This window comes from Pelobates fuscus, chromosome 3 (genome assembly GCF_036172605.1).
Source record: "Pelobates fuscus isolate aPelFus1 chromosome 3, aPelFus1.pri, whole genome shotgun sequence".
Lineage (NCBI taxonomy): Eukaryota > Metazoa > Chordata > Amphibia > Anura > Pelobatidae > Pelobates > Pelobates fuscus.
This window is the reverse complement of record NC_086319.1, coordinates 311309877-311329198: the sequence shown is the minus strand read 5'-3', so window position 1 is coordinate 311329198 and position 19322 is coordinate 311309877. Positions and strand designations below refer to the sequence as shown.

General features: G+C 38.0%; 1 protein-coding gene across 1 annotated transcript in view; it reads right to left on the bottom strand.

The window, feature by feature from the left end:
- Nucleotides 1-19322, bottom strand: part of AKAP13 (A-kinase anchoring protein 13) — a 294031-nt gene that overhangs the window by 105529 nt on the left and 169180 nt on the right. Inside the window, exons 8-9 of the mRNA XM_063448874.1 lie at nt 15642-18327; nt 10004-10068 (exon numbers count right to left, since the gene is read on the bottom strand). Coding sequence (XP_063304944.1) covers nt 10004-10068; nt 15642-18327 — 2751 coding nt within the window. The remainder of the gene's footprint in view (nt 1-10003; nt 10069-15641; nt 18328-19322) is intronic.

Sequence of the window (19322 nt, the reverse complement as noted above, 5' to 3'; positions counted from 1 at the left end):
CATAAAGAAAATAATCTGGGCCAGCAATACATTAAATAAATAAATCTGCATAGGTTTATGTCTTTAAAACTACAAAGGTGATGTGAATGTTTTTTTTTTTTATATACAAGTGTTATATTGAGCAGAGTTGATGGCCAATACACACTTAAGAAGAATGGCATAAACTGATGGTGGAAAGAATTTTAGTTTGCAATCTTTTAAGTTGAACATAAACATTTCTTGCCAGTCTCCATTATCTATTTCTTCTCTACTGTGTACATTAGCAACTCTTTGCAAAAATAGCTAGAGAGGATCATGCCGAGAGAATATGACATCACCATCCAAATATAATAAACTAACACAAAAGCAGGATGTCTAGGGATGTCTGCAATATGCATTCACAGAATAGTTGATGTCACCATTACTTATCACGAGAAACCAAGCTATCTATAGGCCAGTTCTAGGAGACTTTACTCACTGGAAAAATTAAAGAAGAAGGAAATAAAGGAGGGGACAATGGTAAAATTCACAAATGGTTACAAAGTTTTAATTTAAACATTTAATTATTTTAAACAAAAAGTTTCATTAGATATTTAACAAGTATTTAGATTTAAGTTGATGCTATTATAAAATTAAAAATGCAAAATAGATACAGAGAGAGAAAAAAGGACTGGTTCACATTTTCAACACTGGACCTTCTCAGGCCATATGTGGAATTACAGCTATAAACAAAAGCTGCTATTCCACTTAATTCTTCAAATAAAATACGATACATTCATATAAATGTAGTTTCTCCCCTTTATGTATAAAACGTGTTCACTTGCACAGTTGTGTTCGTTTTGTGAGCAAGGGCCATTTTCGTATGTGAAATACTTTTGTTCCGTCATTGGTACCTTTTTACGCCTTTCCTGTAGTGTGCCCAAACTATCTGCCCTTCCACCACTGTATTTGTCTTTCAAATGTTTTGCTATTTTTTTCTGTTGATTATATCACTGACAGTTCCACACACACAAAAAGACACGTTTGTAATATTTTAAGGGGGGAAAGGGGGCATCCGCAGTCTGATTTTTCTTTTTTGTAAAATTGTTATTTATATTTGTCACAGTATTATAAGATATATGTATAAAAGAGCATACAAAAACCATGTACATCCTTACAAGCAAAGATTCAGAACAGAAAAGTATAACAACTAAAAGAACAAGCAAGAGACTCAAATCTATAGCCAGTATTTATAGTAAGATTTTCAATAGTGTTGCTTACATAGGCAAATGCCAAAGTTTACACAGAACTCAAATAGGGAGCACCATTTAAAGAAGCACAGTAGATATAAAGGGTAAGTGAATGATCCCACCAAGGGATGAAATGTTACACATAACAAAGGGACACTGTAGGCACCCAGACCACTTCAGCTGCTTACATTGCAGCTCTAAGTTTGCCCACAGTGGCGGTCTACCAGAGAGCCACTAGAGGGCTTCCAAATTTGAAATGGACCTTTGGTCCGTTATGTGACACTGCACATCCTCACGCACTGCATGAGGACATCCAGCCTCAGATTTTCCCCCAGGTCTACGGGGAGGTCTACGGCGCATGTGGCATTTGCCGTGCACGCGCATTAGCACCCCCTCATCGTGGGCAGATGGAGGTGGCGGAATGTCGGCCCAGCGCCAAGGGACATTGGTGCTGGGAAAAGGTAAGTAAATAAAGGGTTTTAACCCTTTATTTACATGGAGAAGGGGGGCGCTAATGTGCCAGGAATACAGCTTTGTATTCCTGGTACTTATAGTATCCCTTAACTATACAAAAAAGTACCAGAGTACTTCAAGTGGGGTTAAATGCAGATTTTAACGAGAATCAGACATAACATTCCGGTCATCATTTGCGGTAGAAAACACTCTGTAAAGGTATAGGTGTTTAACTTAAAGTAAACCACGAAAAGGGAATGTCGCAAGGTGCATTAATGTATAAATAATAGAAAATAGGAAAAGTGCCAGAAAAACACATCAAACGAGAATGCAATAAGTTGCATTCTTTGCAGATTTCCAGAAATTACAACACTCATAATTATATATTTATTTTATTTTTTTACTTTTTCTGTACAAAGGAAAAGTGCAACCTGATCGCAATGCTTCACATTTCCCACAAAACATACATTCTTGAAAGATTAGCCAAAAAGTCAGATCCTGAGTTGCTTTGCCGTCACCTTGACAGTTGTAGATTGACAGCAACTGGGGATATATCTTGAAGCCGTGGTAACACCAGTAACACCAGCAAACCAACAGGTTGGCTATCACTATTCAAGCAAATTATTTATCTATATAATCTATTTTTCCGTGTATAAGACGATGATTTTTTTCAAATTTCTTTAGACTAAAATTGGGAGTCGTCTTATACACGGAATGTCACTGCAGGGTTTAAAAACAAACACACACTTGGGAGCAGGGCCTTAGAGCCAACCAAGCTAGTCGCATGTGGCTGTAGCTTCTTCAAAAATCTAATTAGAGGGTGCAGCAGAACCGATTAAGCAGTTATGAGGGGTCAGTGCTCAGGCTGTGGTAGGGGGAGGCACGTGTTCTATCAGTCACCCCATTTCAGTAGCCAATATGGTTTGTACCGGAGTACATTGTGAGGCTTTGCCGTGCGGGCGTATTTAGAAAACAACCAGTCTGTGATCGCGGCGCAAAGACCTTTTCGGCGGCGGTTCAACATTCCACAACGCCGTTCCTAATGCAAACACAATTTGGTCATGGGTTAGGCGGTTGGAGGAAACTGGTACCACGCTTAGAAGAGGTACATATGGTGCGAATGGAAAAGATTGTTGAAGAAGAGTAATTGGGGGAGTTCTGGTTACAATAGGATGGGGCTACAGCCGACACAGCTCAAAATTCACTCAATGTTTTGAAAGAAATGTTACCCGGGCGCCTGGTCTCTCTGAGGGGTGATGTTGGGTGGCCAGCGCGGTCAGCAGATTTAAGCATTTGCTATTTTTTTCTTTGGGGTATCTGAAGGAAAAAGTGTTCAAACAGCGCCTTCACACCCTACCAGAGCTAAGGTGCAGATTATTGAAGAAGTTAATGCCATACCCCGCGATATGTGTGAACGAGCTGTACAAAACTTCAGAGATCGTCTCCAATAGTGTGTTGCTGCTAATGGCCGCCTTCTTGATGACATTTACAAAACGTATTGAATATAAAATGGTATTTACTGCTGAATTCGAAAATAAAAACTGTTTTTCTCTCAAAAAATAGGGGTCATCTTGTACACAGAAAAATATGAGACAGACAGACACACACACACACTGTATTTTTCCACGTATAAGATGCCCCCTATTTATATATCTATAAATAAATAAAATCTGAACACCTGTAGGCAAAGTCCCAACACACATGGATCTTAAAGGCACCATATTTCAGCCATTAACAACTGCCAGAGTAAACAGTGAACTCCAGAATGCACTTGTTTTTTTACTACCATTATCTATATTAGAATATTCAGAATGTAGCCACAAGACAATGAGGTTAGAGTGTTAGCTATTTTAATACAATGTCATCTATGCTTTTTTTGAATTGGACATTTTGGATTTCAATCGCAAGGAAGAAGTCTGATAGCTATTACATATTGAGAGTGACTGTCTAAGAATAGATTAAAGGGACACTCCAGTGCCAGGAAAACAATCCGTTTTCCTGGCACTACAGGTCCCCTCTCCCTCCCACCTCCCACCCCCCATCCCCGGTTGCTGAAGGGGTGAAAACCCCTTCAGGTCACTTACCTGAGACCCCGCCGACGTCCCTCGATGGTGGTTTCTTCTCGCCGCCGCTCCTCCCGGTCTTTACGCCGCCCGGTGGGCGAGACTGATCCCGCCCACCGGCCAGGGAGACCTAATGTGCATGCGTGGCAATGCCGCGCATGCGCATTAGAGCTCCCCATTGGAAAGCATTGAAAATGCTTTTCAATGCTTTCCTATGGGGAATTGAGTGACGCTGGAGGTCCTCACACAGCGTGAGGACGTCCAGCGACGCTCTAGCACAGGTTTTCTGTGCTATAGAGCAGGAAGTGCCCTCTAGTGGCTGTCTAGTAGACAGCCACTAGAGGTGGAGTTAACCCTGCAAGGTAATTATTGCAGTTTATAAAAAAACTGCAATAATTGCACTTGCAGGGTTAAGGGTAGTGGGAGTTGGCACACAGACACACAATGGGCAGAAGTGGTCTGGGTGCCTGGAGTGTCCCTTTAAGTAGAATATAATGTGATCCACCAAGGCATCAGAAGTGAAGATTGATGGGAGAGCATGTAGTGAGAAGAGCATGTAGGAAGAAATAAAAAAGAGATGCCATAGTTATATGGGCAGTTTCTTCTATTTGAAAAGAAACAAATAAGATACGTATGAGCGTTGACATTGAAAAGGTTAAGGCTTGAAACCTTTGGTATGTTTTTCCAAGGATGAAAGGCACAGATAGGTTTAAAGGGACACTATAGTCACCAGAACAACTACAGCTTATTGCATTTGTTCTCGTGAGTAGAATCATCCCCTCCAGGCTTTTTGCTGTAAACACGGTTTACTGAAAATGCAGTGTTTACATTACAGCCTAGGGATAACTCCACTGGCCAATACTCAGATGGCTGCTAAAGCTGCTTCCTTGGGCAGTGCTGCACAGTAAGCAGCACTGCCATTCAGTGTCTCCACCCTCTGCATGCAGGCACTGAACTTTCCTCATAGAGATGCATTGATTCAATTCATCTCTATGAGGAGATGCTGATTGTCCAGGGCTGTGTTTGACTTTAGCTGGCTCTGCCTCTGATCTGCCCTCTTGACAGTCTCAGCCAATCCTATGTGGAAGCTTTGCGCCACCACTACTGATGATGTCAGCAGAGAGAGGCAGTTCACAGGCTAACAGGGGCAAAGACAGGAGCTGCACACTTGAATACAGGTAAGATTTTACAATATTTGGAGGGGGAGGGGGGAGGCAGGGGGGCTAGATGGTGGTTTTAACACTATAGTGTCAGGAATACATATTTGTGTTTCTAACCTTAAAGTGTTCCTTTAAATAAGTGGTGGATCAACAAACATGTTTTCTTAAAACAAAAAATTAAAAGAAAAAGTATGTACGTTTATTTTTCCATTCTCTCTAATACCAAGAAGAAAAATATATCTACTTTATCCTTAAATTACTATTTTCCTAGCATTTTTGGCTGACATAACATCCATATACAATGACAGCCAACCTGACATCTAATCACTTAATGAAGGAAAGTTAACTTTTATGAGTAAGACATGAGTGGCAAGGGGCTCTGTGATTACTTTAAGCGCAGACAAATCGGATTTAAGGAATGCTATTATTAAAACTGCAGTGCCAATACCACATGGTACATGCACGTCAATTTATTAATTAATTATCTAAATTCTACTATTCCCAAATACATTACCTGAATTAGAATAAATAAATGTAATTCTATACAAGACGTCATACAAGTTAGTATGTACCATCACTCTCAATGAGCTGCCAGTGATAGAGCATTAGCTAATGTTTTCTACCCAAAACTGGGCAAACCTTCCAGTCACTGAGGCATCCGAGAAAAAAAAGTAAGAGACAGAGGTATAGGGTGAAGGGTGAAGGGGTTGGGGGGCACTCTGAGATTAAACCAACAGAAAACAGTTTAACCCCTGAAGGTAATGTCCCCATAACAACTTTGCGGAGATGAAATTATGGGGATGTAAGTATTCCTTTAAACTGAAACTATGAGGTAATAATGACTACTTGCTTTTTGTGATGCATTATAAAGTTAAGGCATTAATGACTGATCTGAAGAGTTTACTGATCTGCTTGTTTTGTATATATGTATGTATATTTATTATTGTTTTTCCATGGTAGATTGCAGAACAGATTTATTGAGAAAAGGGAGGGGGGGCAGGGGGCGGAGGGGAGATAAATTCAGGTGACTGCATTCATTAACAAAAAAGCAAAAAAGCTGTAAAGTTTTAACCTCTATGTATGCTTTAATCTATTTTGGTAAAAATGATCTATTTGTGCTTTCCTATAAATCATAGCAACAGGAAACATTGCCCAAACTCCTACAGAACACTTTCCACAGACCATGCCCAGAAACAAAACGAACCAAAATGTGGGGAAAAGATGCAAGAATGTAAATATTTCAATGGCCTATGCTTACTTATAATATGGGGAACCGGAAAAATAAATCCTACTTGAGTTTCATCACCACAGAATGTACTTTGTGGGGACAGGCATCTGAGAGTGGCTCTGCATTCTGAAAAAAAGTGTGGGCTGTGTTATTCTTCTAAGAGATTTGTTTTGATGGTTACCAGAGAATTCAGGACGAGGGAACACCCTGGTGTTAGTCACTGAAACTACAAAAGAAATTTTCTGCACTGGTTTGATCTTATTTGCAGACTGTGCCGATAACACTATCACAAAATTAACATTTGATTAAACTTCAAGTAATTTGGCTTGAGCTGCAAAGCCAACAGTGTTTAGCCTTTACCCTTTTAGTGTTTTTTTTTTTTTTTACTGTGAGCAACAAGTGTTGCTGTGCAATGAATTGTGCATTGCATGCGGCTCTGAAAGGGTAAGAATAAACAAAACAACCAAAAACGCATAAAAACAAAAGTGCCATATTGTTCTTATTTTAGAATACCTTAAGGGACACTGTAGGCATCCAGACTACTTCAGCTCATTGAAGTGGTCTGGGTGCCAACTCCCATCACCCTTAACCCTGCAGGTGTAATTATTGCAGTTTTTATAAAATGCAATAATTAACTTGCAGAGTTAAGTCCTCCTCTAGTGGTTGTCTCCCAGACAGCCACTAGAGGGACTTCCGGCTTCTTAGACGACTTTTGGTTGTCTAAACGACGCTGGACTTCCTCATGCTATGCATGAGGACCTCCAGCGTCACCGGAATCCCCATAGGAAAGCATTTAATAATCTTTCCTAAGGTGAGGTCTAATGCGCGTGCGTGGCAATTGCCAAACACGCACATTAGTTCTCCCTGCCAGCAGACATCGGCGGGGGAGGAGCCTGACCCAGCACCGAGGGACATCGGCACTGGATTCAGGTAAGTGTCTGAAGGGGTTTTAACTCCTTCAAAAACATGGGGTGGTGGGCAGTCCAGGATTCTCTAGTGCCAGGAAAACGGGTTTGTTTTCCTGGCACTAGAGAATCCCTTTAATGGTGCGTCAGGAATATTAAATTGCACAATTGAAAAAATAAATCATTTTTTATTCCGAAGGATATATTTATTTTGTTTATCCTTCGGAATAAAAAGAAATATATGCAACTTCTGTTAAGCACACAAAATGTATGTTTATTTATGCAAATGTAATAGTAAATCGACAGGACCCCTCTAGCAACAAAAAGAAAGTTACATTAAATAATGCTTCTGTTAAATCCTTTATTTATTCTCCAAATTGCAAATGCAATGTTCAGATTATTTGCAGCTGGTAAAAGTAAACACGTTAACTGGGCTCCTTTAATTTGTTGCGACTATCACTCATAGTTTTTGATGTCTTGCTTTCACCTTTGCCCACCCAACACTCCAGCAAAGCCTCTTAGGGGAGTGAAAGTTAAATAATTCCCATCACTGGAGCATCCTACACTGTCTCAAACAGTGACCATCTAACATCATGGATAAGGCATGTATGTATATGATCGTGTTGAGTGATTATTGTTGGACGTGGGATGCGAAGTGTAGCCATGAAAACACACATGGGATTTATTCACTAATTCAGGAAGTACTAAGAACCGACAAGCAAGTCACAGATGTATGGCCAAAACACCCATACTGGAAAAATAGCAGATTTGGAGAGTTTGTGCAGTTCTGCTGCTTAGGCCTAACATTTCTCACTCCATTTCAATTCTCCATACTTGGCTGGTTTAGTGAATAGTTCAAATAAAGAAGGCAGAGCTACTAATCGCATATTATTATTATTGATGTAGAATTATTAAAAAATCTTTATTGAACCTGTATTGAATTATTGTACTAACTCCATTTTAACCTCACACTGTGACAGATCCTCCATTTTGTCCACATTACCTGACAGATCCTCCATTTTAGACTGCATTACATGACAGAATTTCCCAGCAACATCTAATACAATGAACAGAGACTGTATTTTCTATAAAGACATGACTAACCCCGGAATTGCTGAATCTCCTGTAATTTGCAACATAGTATAATCTGAAGGCCATGAGAACACTGTACTAATGAAATGTTCTATTCATAAAAGAACCTTGCACCTGACCACAAGACTGACATCACTAACTACGTAAAATGACGCCCAAGCCCCCCTTTCCACCGAGTAAACCTCATGCTGGGAAAGATGGCGCTTGAGCCATCCGTCCACACCCGTGTCCAGAACAATACCACCTCTCGGTGGGAGGACACTTAGCTAACCACTTAGTTTTTGAGCCAATTAATCATATTGATGGGTGGACATCTACACAGACACTTAACAATTAATCCAATTAATGATGTTTATTTACTGATATCTCGATAATCAATGATGATTCAAAATTCCCCTTAAAAGGGCCTGCGAGCCCGCTTTTTACTCACTTGCCAATAAATTTCCTCGAAGTTATTTTAACCTGAACTCCGTGTGTCAGTCTGAATTACTTCTGCGTATACGCAATATAATTTTCTCTAATTTGGACAGGAACAGATAGACATTTAAACATCTTTGTTTATTTCTAAATTATACTATAACATTATTATTATTTTTTTTTTTTAAAGCATAGCATAAAAGAAAAAAAAATAGAAAACAATCCTTATAGATTGCATTTAACACTGCCTATAACAGCAGTATTGACAATACTCCCGTGGACCCTGCAAGGTCAACATTTCCTCATATATTCTTATCTCTCTCTGGAACAAACTACAAAACAAATGTGATATCTCAACTTTACTTCCAGTTTTTAATCACTACCTCAAATCCCCCTTACAATAACCTTGGTTGACACAATACCCATATTAGTCATCTAAGGCAGTGGTTCCCAACAACAGTGGCACACATTTTGCCAGTATCAAAAATGAAACAGAACATTGAAATGTCTAAACCCTGGACTGTGTGTCTTGAGGACTGGGTTGGGAAGTACTTATCTAAGGTTAACAGTGCTTCGCTTCATAACAAAAATCATTGTGGGCCCACCTTGATAAATTACTTTCTTACTTTACAGCCCACGTGTGTGGTTTTATATATTCATTAAAGATCGCAAGATTGCAGGACCATAAAAGAACACTCCACAGTAAAATTAAAAAATTAAACATAAAAATCCACTTAGTTAAACAACCAGGAAGTAACACGAACGGTCATCTGATTGACAGCCGGGGAGTGTGACAAGGTTAATTTATACAATGTTAATTTAAACTGAAAAGAGAGAGGACACAAGCTTCACACAAAGTATTTCAGAAAGGTAAAGTGCTGTAGGGGTCTGGAGTGTCTCTTTAAGTGTAGGAATACTTTTTAGGGACTACAGCTCTTGGTAAAAAGTAAATTCACTGTCTGCTCCCCATAATTCTCTATCTAAACAGTCAACAAGTTTAACTTTGTATGTAAATATGAGGTCAACATATAAGCAACTAGGTTATAGTGATATAAGTCAATATATTATATTATGGTAAGTAATATAAGTCAATATTATATCATGTTAGTAAGTACAACATTTTAATAAACTTGCTACTTTATCCTATTCTCAAAAAGACATGTGAAACAAATCAAAACAAAAAAATCAATACCAAAATTAAAAAAAATTAAAAAAAGACTTGGATGTGATTATCCAGAGATTAAAAGTAGATATCATAAGTCAAACAATGTGTTGATTTGCAATATAGGATGTTCCATCTTCCTACTGCCGACCAATAAAATCTTTTTCTCAAACAACTCACAGTGAAATAGTATAGAATTGAATGATTTAATGTGCTCAGGAATTCAACTTTGAAATTAAAATAAAATCTAGAAGCTAAAATTACAGATTTGTGAATGGAAAATAAATGAGAGTCATGAGATGCGACAGTACAAACCTTATAACTTGATGCCAACGATTTCACAAAATCCACTTCGTCTTCTGCTTTAACAGCTGTGTTTTCTGCCAAGACACAAAATCAAGCTGTGAATTAATGCTGTAATTTTTTTTGTATATTTGATTAATATCTGATCAAAATATAGATAGGTAATTTCTGCTTTAACATATACACTGACATAAAATTAGGGTGAATGTATAAAAACCATCTGAAATCTCATATTTCAAAAATCAGTACAGTACAAGAAACAAACAAACCCAACAAATATCAAATTCTACAGTTACAAAAGTTTTAAAACAAAATGTATTTAAAAAAGGCATTTGGTTTCACAAATTTCTGTTTTGCTTCTCAGATGAAGGAAAAAAAATAGTGGCTGTTAAAACAGTTCATGAGCACCATGGATTCTCGATTTAGGTGTTATTCTACTCTATCTCAATAGTAATATCAATAAAACATGAATTACCTGCTGATCCTCACTTAACCATAGTAAAAAAAAATAAAAAAATAAAAAAATTGTCTGCTGTAAGGCAATGGGAAGATGTTTCGAGCAGCAAACAGGGGTGGATTTAGAGCTGCACTGAAAGAGTAAGGGAAGTTTTTTATTTTTTTAAGTGGATAGATAGATAGATAGATAGATAAATAGACACATAACACTCATAACTTAAGGTATTTGGGGATAGAACGCATGTGGTCACTTATTCAGCCACTGCAGTCAGCCAGAAATAGATGACCACATATTTTCAGGGGAGGTAATCACCATAGCAACCATTAACAAGGTTCAGTTTCAACAGTGATTGCCACAGTTCTGAAATGTTGCCCCTACTAGCCTAGACTCTTAGAAATTGAGTGTACATTTTAATGCTTGGGGGAGCACTGCTCTCACATGCGGTTGATAAACTATAACCTTCACTAAGGCAGTTAACACAGTTCAAACTCAACAAAACATTTTTTTTATTTTTTTACTGGATATAAAGCCCCTTCTATAAAAAAAATAAATAAATCAGACTGCAGTAATTGGTAACACTGAATTAACTTGTATATAAAGGAAAAAGTAAGTATACATTTAAAGGGTTACTCCAACCACCATGACTACTTCTGCTTTTAGATATGGGCATGCTGGTAGGAAACACTGCTCATACATAGATAGTTGTACTTTTGTGCTCGGGGCTAGTTAAGCCTAGTGGCACATGTGAATTTTGGTTGCCTTATGCCAATTTTTAGTAAAACTTACCGGTCACCAGCATGCACAACACAGATGTTATGAACTTCTCCCATGAAGCTCTGACTGCAAGGGGAAGCTATGGTGTTCCCACCCCTCCTCACTACATTTAAATTAATTGGTTTAAAAAAAACAAAACAAAACAAAAAAAAACTCCTTCCTCTACCTGGTTGAAAGCACGCTCATGAGCTCTGGGCCACTAGACCAGGCCAATCAAATGCTTCTCTATGCTTGATTAGAAAAGAGCAAGCAGCAGTGACGTCGTCATGACATCCAAACCAGCACTGGAAGCTTTGCCCAGTCCTGGATTTCAAGAAGGTTTACTCTAAGGTTTGCTTACTTTATTTGCAGCATTATACGGGGGAGCGGGGGGAAGCTACTAATGTCGAGTAAGGCAATGGAAATTCAATGATGCATTTTTACAGAAGTTTAGAGTAACCCTTAAACTTCTTAATGACTAGTGATCGGCAATTCCATTATAATTATTTGGTCTTTAAGGATCCTATTCCAAAATGAAATGTCCCATTCATTCAACGAATACCATACTGGCATAATGCACTAGATTAAATGGATCTGAAATACATGGTTTATATTTTAATTAAAGAACCTGTAGTTACTTTCTAGTTTCTTGGTAGCCTAGGATTTATCATCCTGTTTAATCTGTAGACACCCGTAGCAGCAAGTTCTCAGTGTAAGCATCATTGCCAACAGGTTCTCTGTTGTCAAAAAAGCTTATACTCTAACCTTTACAAAGAAAGTGCCTCACCCTGACCTGTAGCAACTAACAATCTGTATTTTAAAAGAGCTTTTCATCAGGTGAGTCTTGTAACCTATTCAATTAACACATAGTTTTGTTGTGACTTGTATTTGCCTGTTGAATGTTGGCAGATCATCTCTTATTTTACCAGGGGGCATGAAAAGTCTGCGGAATGCTCCGATGCAAAGACTTTGAAAGAGTACAATGAGAAAGAATCCATTGTGTGGTGGCATAGGTAAAATAAAGATCAGCTAGAATACCTGTCTGAGTGGTTATCAGCATTTGCAATAAAAAGCATTACACACACTGATTCAATGGACAGTCACGAGCCAGTAACATTTTGGTGCACTACTGTCACAGCCCAAAAATGTACAATAGTATGGAAGGCCCTCCAAAACCTACCGTTCCTATCACTCGGCCTTAACATAACTATTTGTTGAATCTGTACAAACTAATAAGATAATTATAAAACACTATGAAAAGAAAACATTTTAATAATGTAACTTGTTTTTACAAAGCAAATTAAAACCATTATAAAATGAATGCTTATAACTCTAGTTTCCAACACTGTAGTGTCCTGGATGCCTATTCAAAAATCAGGGACTGCTAGTATAAATTTGGGAAGGCATGTACACACTTAGTGCACAGGCAGACAATGTCTTTTTAAATACTTTACATGAACTCCGGTAATTTGCTTCATCCTATCTCACCGTTTTACTATTTTCTCACAATATACACACACACACACACACACACACACACACACACAATATAATGCAATACCTCTTCCCTCTGGTTACATTTCTCTTAAATCTTGTAAACTATATACCTACTAGAAGCTCTTGTATTGACTTTTACTTGTTTACATAACATTTGTTAATATATATATATTTATCTATATAAATTTATATAGTAAAAATAAATTATGTATATATACAAATATATCCATCTACATATATCTGCCTGGTTATTGGGATACTCTAATCTAAGGTCATCTTAGTGCATCAGTCACAAATTATTACTTTCTGTTAAAAAGAAGAGAATATTTTGGGGTGTTCTCAAAACGTATTTCTAGAGAACCGTTTGCAATTATCTCTGCTAGAGAGGTCTCCCTGATAACTTAACTATTCCAACTAATAAAGTTCACTCTACTTGACACTCTGTTAATAGTGAACTATTTATCTGAAGGCGAAAGTTTTTAAGTGTGCTTCAGTATTTTAGTGTAATATTTTAAGGGGCAGGAACAATATATCAACATTGCAAAAAGAAGATTATGGATTATAAACCAGTCACTGAAAATCATGACTAGCAGGTAATCAATTTCACTAGATAATCAATATTACTGGAAAAAAAACATACTATTTTGTATTAGCTTATTCCACTGCAATGTCTTCAAATACAAAGTAGTGTTATCTATCAAATACCAAAAAGCCTATTAGGGCTGTATAAATAAAACTAAATAACATACTTTGAGTATATATATATGCGGTCACTAGTGTATGTGCTTACTTTTATTATTAGTTGGATGTAAAACTGTTGTTTCTTGAAATCCCTGGCATTTCCATTACAAGGTGATATGCATCACAAAATCTCCTTACAGAAAGAAACACAATACTCATCCCATTGGCAGGTTACTACAGCAGCCGATAGCTGGTAACACAATCAAATCATGGACTTGTATTTTCAACCTGCATAAATGCCATCTGGGCAGACCGTCTCTCTGTGTTTAATAGTTTCCTAGTGTGGATATGCATCACAGCCGTCCAGGTATTTATGTAGATCAGATGCCAACAGGCTTATGAGCTGCTACAATACAAAATCTGTTCGCAGAGAATTTACATAAGAAAGCCATGTTACAACCTAATAGCAGCAATTCTGTCAATCAATCAATCGTTTACAAAGCGCAGATCCACTATCTAGACACAAAAATCTCTGGTGTTCAGGTCCTCAACAGGAAGGCACAATTTTAGCCTTTTGTTGCCTCAATTCATTACACATTTTCCGCATGGACAATCAGATTTTGGATGCCCCTTAGTGTACACTGTACTGTGAATTCAATACAATGTTTTGCTAAACTGAAGAGACCGAGAGCTCAGCATATAGACAATATCAAAGTACGAATTGGAATGTCTAGAATTGCTTTGGAACACAATATATAAGCTAAATTAACAACACATGATCTATTCTTTCAAATCAATCAACAATCTGGCACAAGAAAACAAACCACTTTAACAGGAACCTAATAGAAATGTACCCTAAAAAAAAGTTTAGAGGTGTTTTTTATAACTATGTGAGAAAGAATATGTGTAAACTGCATGATTAAAGGATATATAGAATGGGGCCATGATGATCGTTTAGATTTTGATCGTAATAGATTTGTAGTCTCACTGAATGTGTGATGCTTTAAAACACACACACACACACACACACACACACATCAGACAGCAGGTGTACAATTAATCACAGTGTACAAAGAGTAGTCCGACCAGCCAAGCTAGAGGCAAGTGGCAATTATCTCTCCCCAGTGTCGGCTTTCAGCCACTCCTATAGACAGCTGAAATGTCATCCTGCCAACTGCTTAACAGATCAGTGCAAGAGCAAAACAATGTATTTTCATTAAAATGAACACCTGAACGTGTAGACTTTTCGGTAAGGTAAAAACAATAATATACCTATTTTTCACAAGAAACTCAGCGAGCAATCTTTTTAAAAGCTTTCATGGTCTCAAAGTAAGCCACAAAAGACCTGCACAAAATTGCCTGCCACAGGTATTACCAGAGTAGCATTACACTGATAAACACATTGGGGGTGGGGGAGCAGCAAACTAAAGACAGATCCTAAATCATATTATATAATAATGTAATCTATATCAGGAATAGGAACCCTACCTACTGATCTACATAGTATAAATCAGGTTTTAGTTAATTTGTTTTAAGATCTGTTGTTTTTTTTTTTTATAATATATCAATTGAGGCTAAAGTGTATCCAGCCAAAGTTATTTGCTAATCATGCAACAGGTGAGTGACACTGGCTGGAATAGAACAAATTAGAAATTGCAGCAAGACTAATCTGTATACCAAACATGGGAAATGAAAAGTCTGACATAAACATACTATGTGCAAGAGGAAAGTAGGTATTGAAAAGAAGGCAGACAACCCAGTTCATCTATAGAAAACAATGATTACTAAACAACAAAATAAAGCCTTAAAAATGACATTGAACATATTATTTGCAATAAAGCAATATTTAAATAAGAGCAAAAGCGGTTGATACACAGATTTAAAAATAAATTATACAACATTGCTGCTAATTAACCATGTTATTTTCCACAGGATCTAGTAAAAGCAATCCAGCCAAGAAAATATAAATCCTAACAGTGAAACGGACATTTCACAATTTATAAGAGGAGAGAAAAAAAATGTAGAAGAAGGGTTTGGGTCAGTGTACTGCACTGTTGATTTGTACAATTAAAACATCTGTAGTAACTGAATAATGTAAATTAAATAATGCTAGTAGACAAATATTTAATGTGAAATTGAGGGTGGCATTCTTTTGTAATACAGTATGTGCGCCACAGTGTGTTGCTCTCATGTTATCTTTGTTAGCCTAAACAAATAAAACATGGAATTTAATAAAGTATACAGGAGGTAAAGTTTGCTTACCTGAGATCATATTTGTGTTAGGTATGGTGTGAACAGCAGCCTCTTCCATGTTTACAGATAAGTCTAGACCCGAATCTTCATCTTTGAGTGGACCACTGACATCACCAGAATCTGGTACATCATTCAGTTCATCATGAAGATGATCAAAAGACGGAGTATACTCATTCGGTAATAATCTTGAAACCGCAATATCCTCTCCATCAGGAGTTCCATTGGGACTTTTAATCACAGTCACAGCAGCAGCCTCACCTGTACACAAGCAGTCTACAGAATCCACAGGTTGTTTGGCTGTAGAGGTTTCATCTACATCTGATTCTAAAGTCTTATCAGAATCACTTAAACTAGAGGAGGTTTCACCATCACTGCTCTGAGAAGAGGTATCCGAATCTCCATAGTCCTCATTCAGTAAAGATTCTTCTGCTATTGGATGCAATGATGCTCTTGAGACCTTAATTTCAGAATCCTCGTCATCTGAATCGTACTCTACTGAAGAATCCTTGACAACATCCTCAAGCTCCTCCTTCTCACTAGAAACAAGGCATGATGTTCCTAGATCCAAGATATCGTTTGGGGACATGGCCTGAGTAACTTCAACTTTGCTCTCCACCATCATTTCTGCAGAACCTTTACCTACTGTACATCCAGATTCATTTGGTTCAGCTTGGTTATTAATCGATGTACACGGTTTGAGATCTAAGCACAGTTTTGTTCCTTCTTCTGATGGCAATTGGCAATTAATGTCAGATTCTGGCATTTCAGTTTGGTTTAAAAGAGACAAGCATAATACATCATCTTGAGCTCCTTGGATATTGGTTTCAATCTTTACTGCATTTGATATTTCTTCTTTTTTATCTTGTTCACAGGTGGTGGCCTGCTGCTGGCTAGCAGATACATTGTTTAGCTGGCAGGTTGTAGTCACAACAGACTCCTGCATTTCAGTGCTTGCATTGCTGGGCACTGAATGCTTTGAGAGTACTTCCTGGTTTAGCAGGCATTCATTATTATTAAAGAGCGAGGGAGTGTCACTGTCTAAATTCAACTTGCCTTCAGCACATACATTGATTTCATCATGCAATAACTCTGTCTTACCAGCAGATGGAAGCTTAACATTTTCAACAAAAGGCATTATCTGTTGCTCTTTATTTTCTACACAGACTGGTGACAGAATGGTTTCCACCTCTGTTATAATCCCCTGCAACACCTCCGCTACACACGATTCTGTACTAGGAATTGTGTGTGACTGATTTAGCACATCAGGTACTGAGTTTGTCGATTCTTCAGTGTTATCATTGTTACGGTTGCAGGGTTCTGGACCACAAGTAATAAGAGATCCATCCGTTTCTTCAAGCTCTGTCTTCTGATTAACACCTGTTTCCTGGTATTGTGTATTTTCTAAACAGCTGCTACTAGACAATCCAACAGTCGCTGAGTTTTCTTCGTTTGCTGTTTGAATTGACTCAGTTTTGATTTCTGGCTCATTCAATTCCACTATTTTGAAAGACTGTTCCATCTCCTCTACTAAAAAGTCCATTTGCGGTTTACTCTCAGAAATATCCAGAGTATCTGTAATATTTTGAGTTACGTCCTCTGTACTTTCTATCACTGACACATTGCACTTAGTCTCGGCCACATCTGCTGGTGAAGGTTCAGGAAGTGGTGGGAGTATGGGACCGAAATCTTCTGAAGGCTGCAGGTCCTCTAAATTATAACTATTAGCTACTGCATGAGGAATCCCACTTTCACTTGTAAGATCTAAACTTTCATCTAGAACGTCAACACATTTTTCCTGTGGCATTTCAGTCTTTGATTGATTTTCCACTTGACCAGATACATCACTGAAGGTAAATCCATTGTCTTTTGTGAAATCTGTTGTCTCTAAAGATTCCAAGTGGCTACACGGTAGCAATGGCAGGTCATTCATTTCCTGACTTGAATTTTCATTACGGTCATCTACACAAGTCTTATCTCCATCAGACAGCAGGTTTACAAGGGACTCAGTCATGACGGTTTCCTGGTCACTGTTCTCTGTACAGCTCTGTGATTCAATAGTGTTCGAGTTGCTGGTGCAATAACCAGACATTGCCTGCCCCATATTTGCATCAATGGCTTGTGGTGGATTACTAGGTTGAATTTTAGCTTCTTCAACTGAAGGATTTAAAGTTGATCTTTCTTTAGCGGTTATCATTTCCTGACTTGTACTATCTCTCTCACACAGGCCTTCTTGAGCCAAAACAATCGCAGTTGATGTCATTCCAATTTCCTCATTTGGATTGCCACCAGACAGATGATTTCCAGTAGTGTGTGGCTCGGAGGAAGAGCTTTGTACACGGTCGCTTGTAGCCGATTTAGTCTCTGCCTCTACAATAGGTACAAGTCCCTCCTCTTCCTCTTTGGTTTCTGTGTCTTTATTTTTACTTTCAAAGGAAAACACTGCAACTTCTCCACCCAGAGTTTCCAACGTATTCAACTCAGTGCAGTTTTCTTTGGATTTTTCATTCTTACAGTCCTCTTTGTTGAAAGCATCCACTAGAATCAGATCTGTTGTATCAGCATCGTTCGAGTCTCTGAGTAAAAAACTTACTGAGTTCATACTCTTAACAAGACTGTTTTCTACATTGTGTTGAACGGAACATACATCAGTGGTTTGTTCTGACACAGACTCCATCTCTGTATTTACAGAAACACCCTGAAACAAACAGAGAACAAGGTTACCAAGCTGAAAATAGTGGATGCAATTACAACTGAAATATTTATCTGATACTATCACGTGAATCACTTCAGCCATTACTAAACTCCAACTCCCATCATCCCGTGGGCGATGGAAGCAGTAGTTCATAAACTGTTTTACAGCTGTTGCTCAATCCAGCACTAATGGAATCCCACTCCTGCAAACACAAATTAAAAACCCTAGGTGTGCAAAGAACTGGTGAATCAAGAATTATTGATAAATATATTAGCAATACTAATAATAAATTTAAAAAAAACACATTGAAAAACACCCTATAATGTGATCTTATTTTCAAGTGATGCTATGTTTCAAAATAAAAAAACATTAAAGGACCACTCCACACCCCACAAGCATTTCAGCTTCCTGAAGTGCTTAATGGGTGAGGAGTAGCTTAGTTTAAGCCCAGTTTATAAAAGTGATTATTTCTCTAAGAAATCAGCACCTCAAATCAGGAACCTCACCCCTGGTTGTCAAACAGACAGGGAGGATTCCTTCCTACTTCTGTTAGAAGTGGCAGCCACGCTCTACTCCCTCACAGACCTCAGACCAGCTCTACTGTTGCAGACGGGCGGGCATGCGCGCAAGTGACTTCCAAGTCAGAGGCTTCTCTATGAGAAGCCTCCAATTGGTTATTTCCTGTGAAGAGACTGAAAGTCTCTTCCAGGAAAAAAGGGGAGGGCTTACAAATGCCTTTGCAAACTCTTTAAAGATGTACCCACAATGAATACATGCCTGAAAATGCATGCATGTATGCATTGAGGATATTATATTATTATTATTATTATTGCCATTTATATAGCGCCAACACAATAAATAGGACAATTACAAGACAACTTACAGGAACAATAGGTTGAAGAGGACCCTGCTCAAAAGAGCTTACAGACTATAGGAGGTGGGGTATTAGAAACATTAGGACAGGAAATATCAAGTAGGAGTGAAGCAGAGCTGGAGGA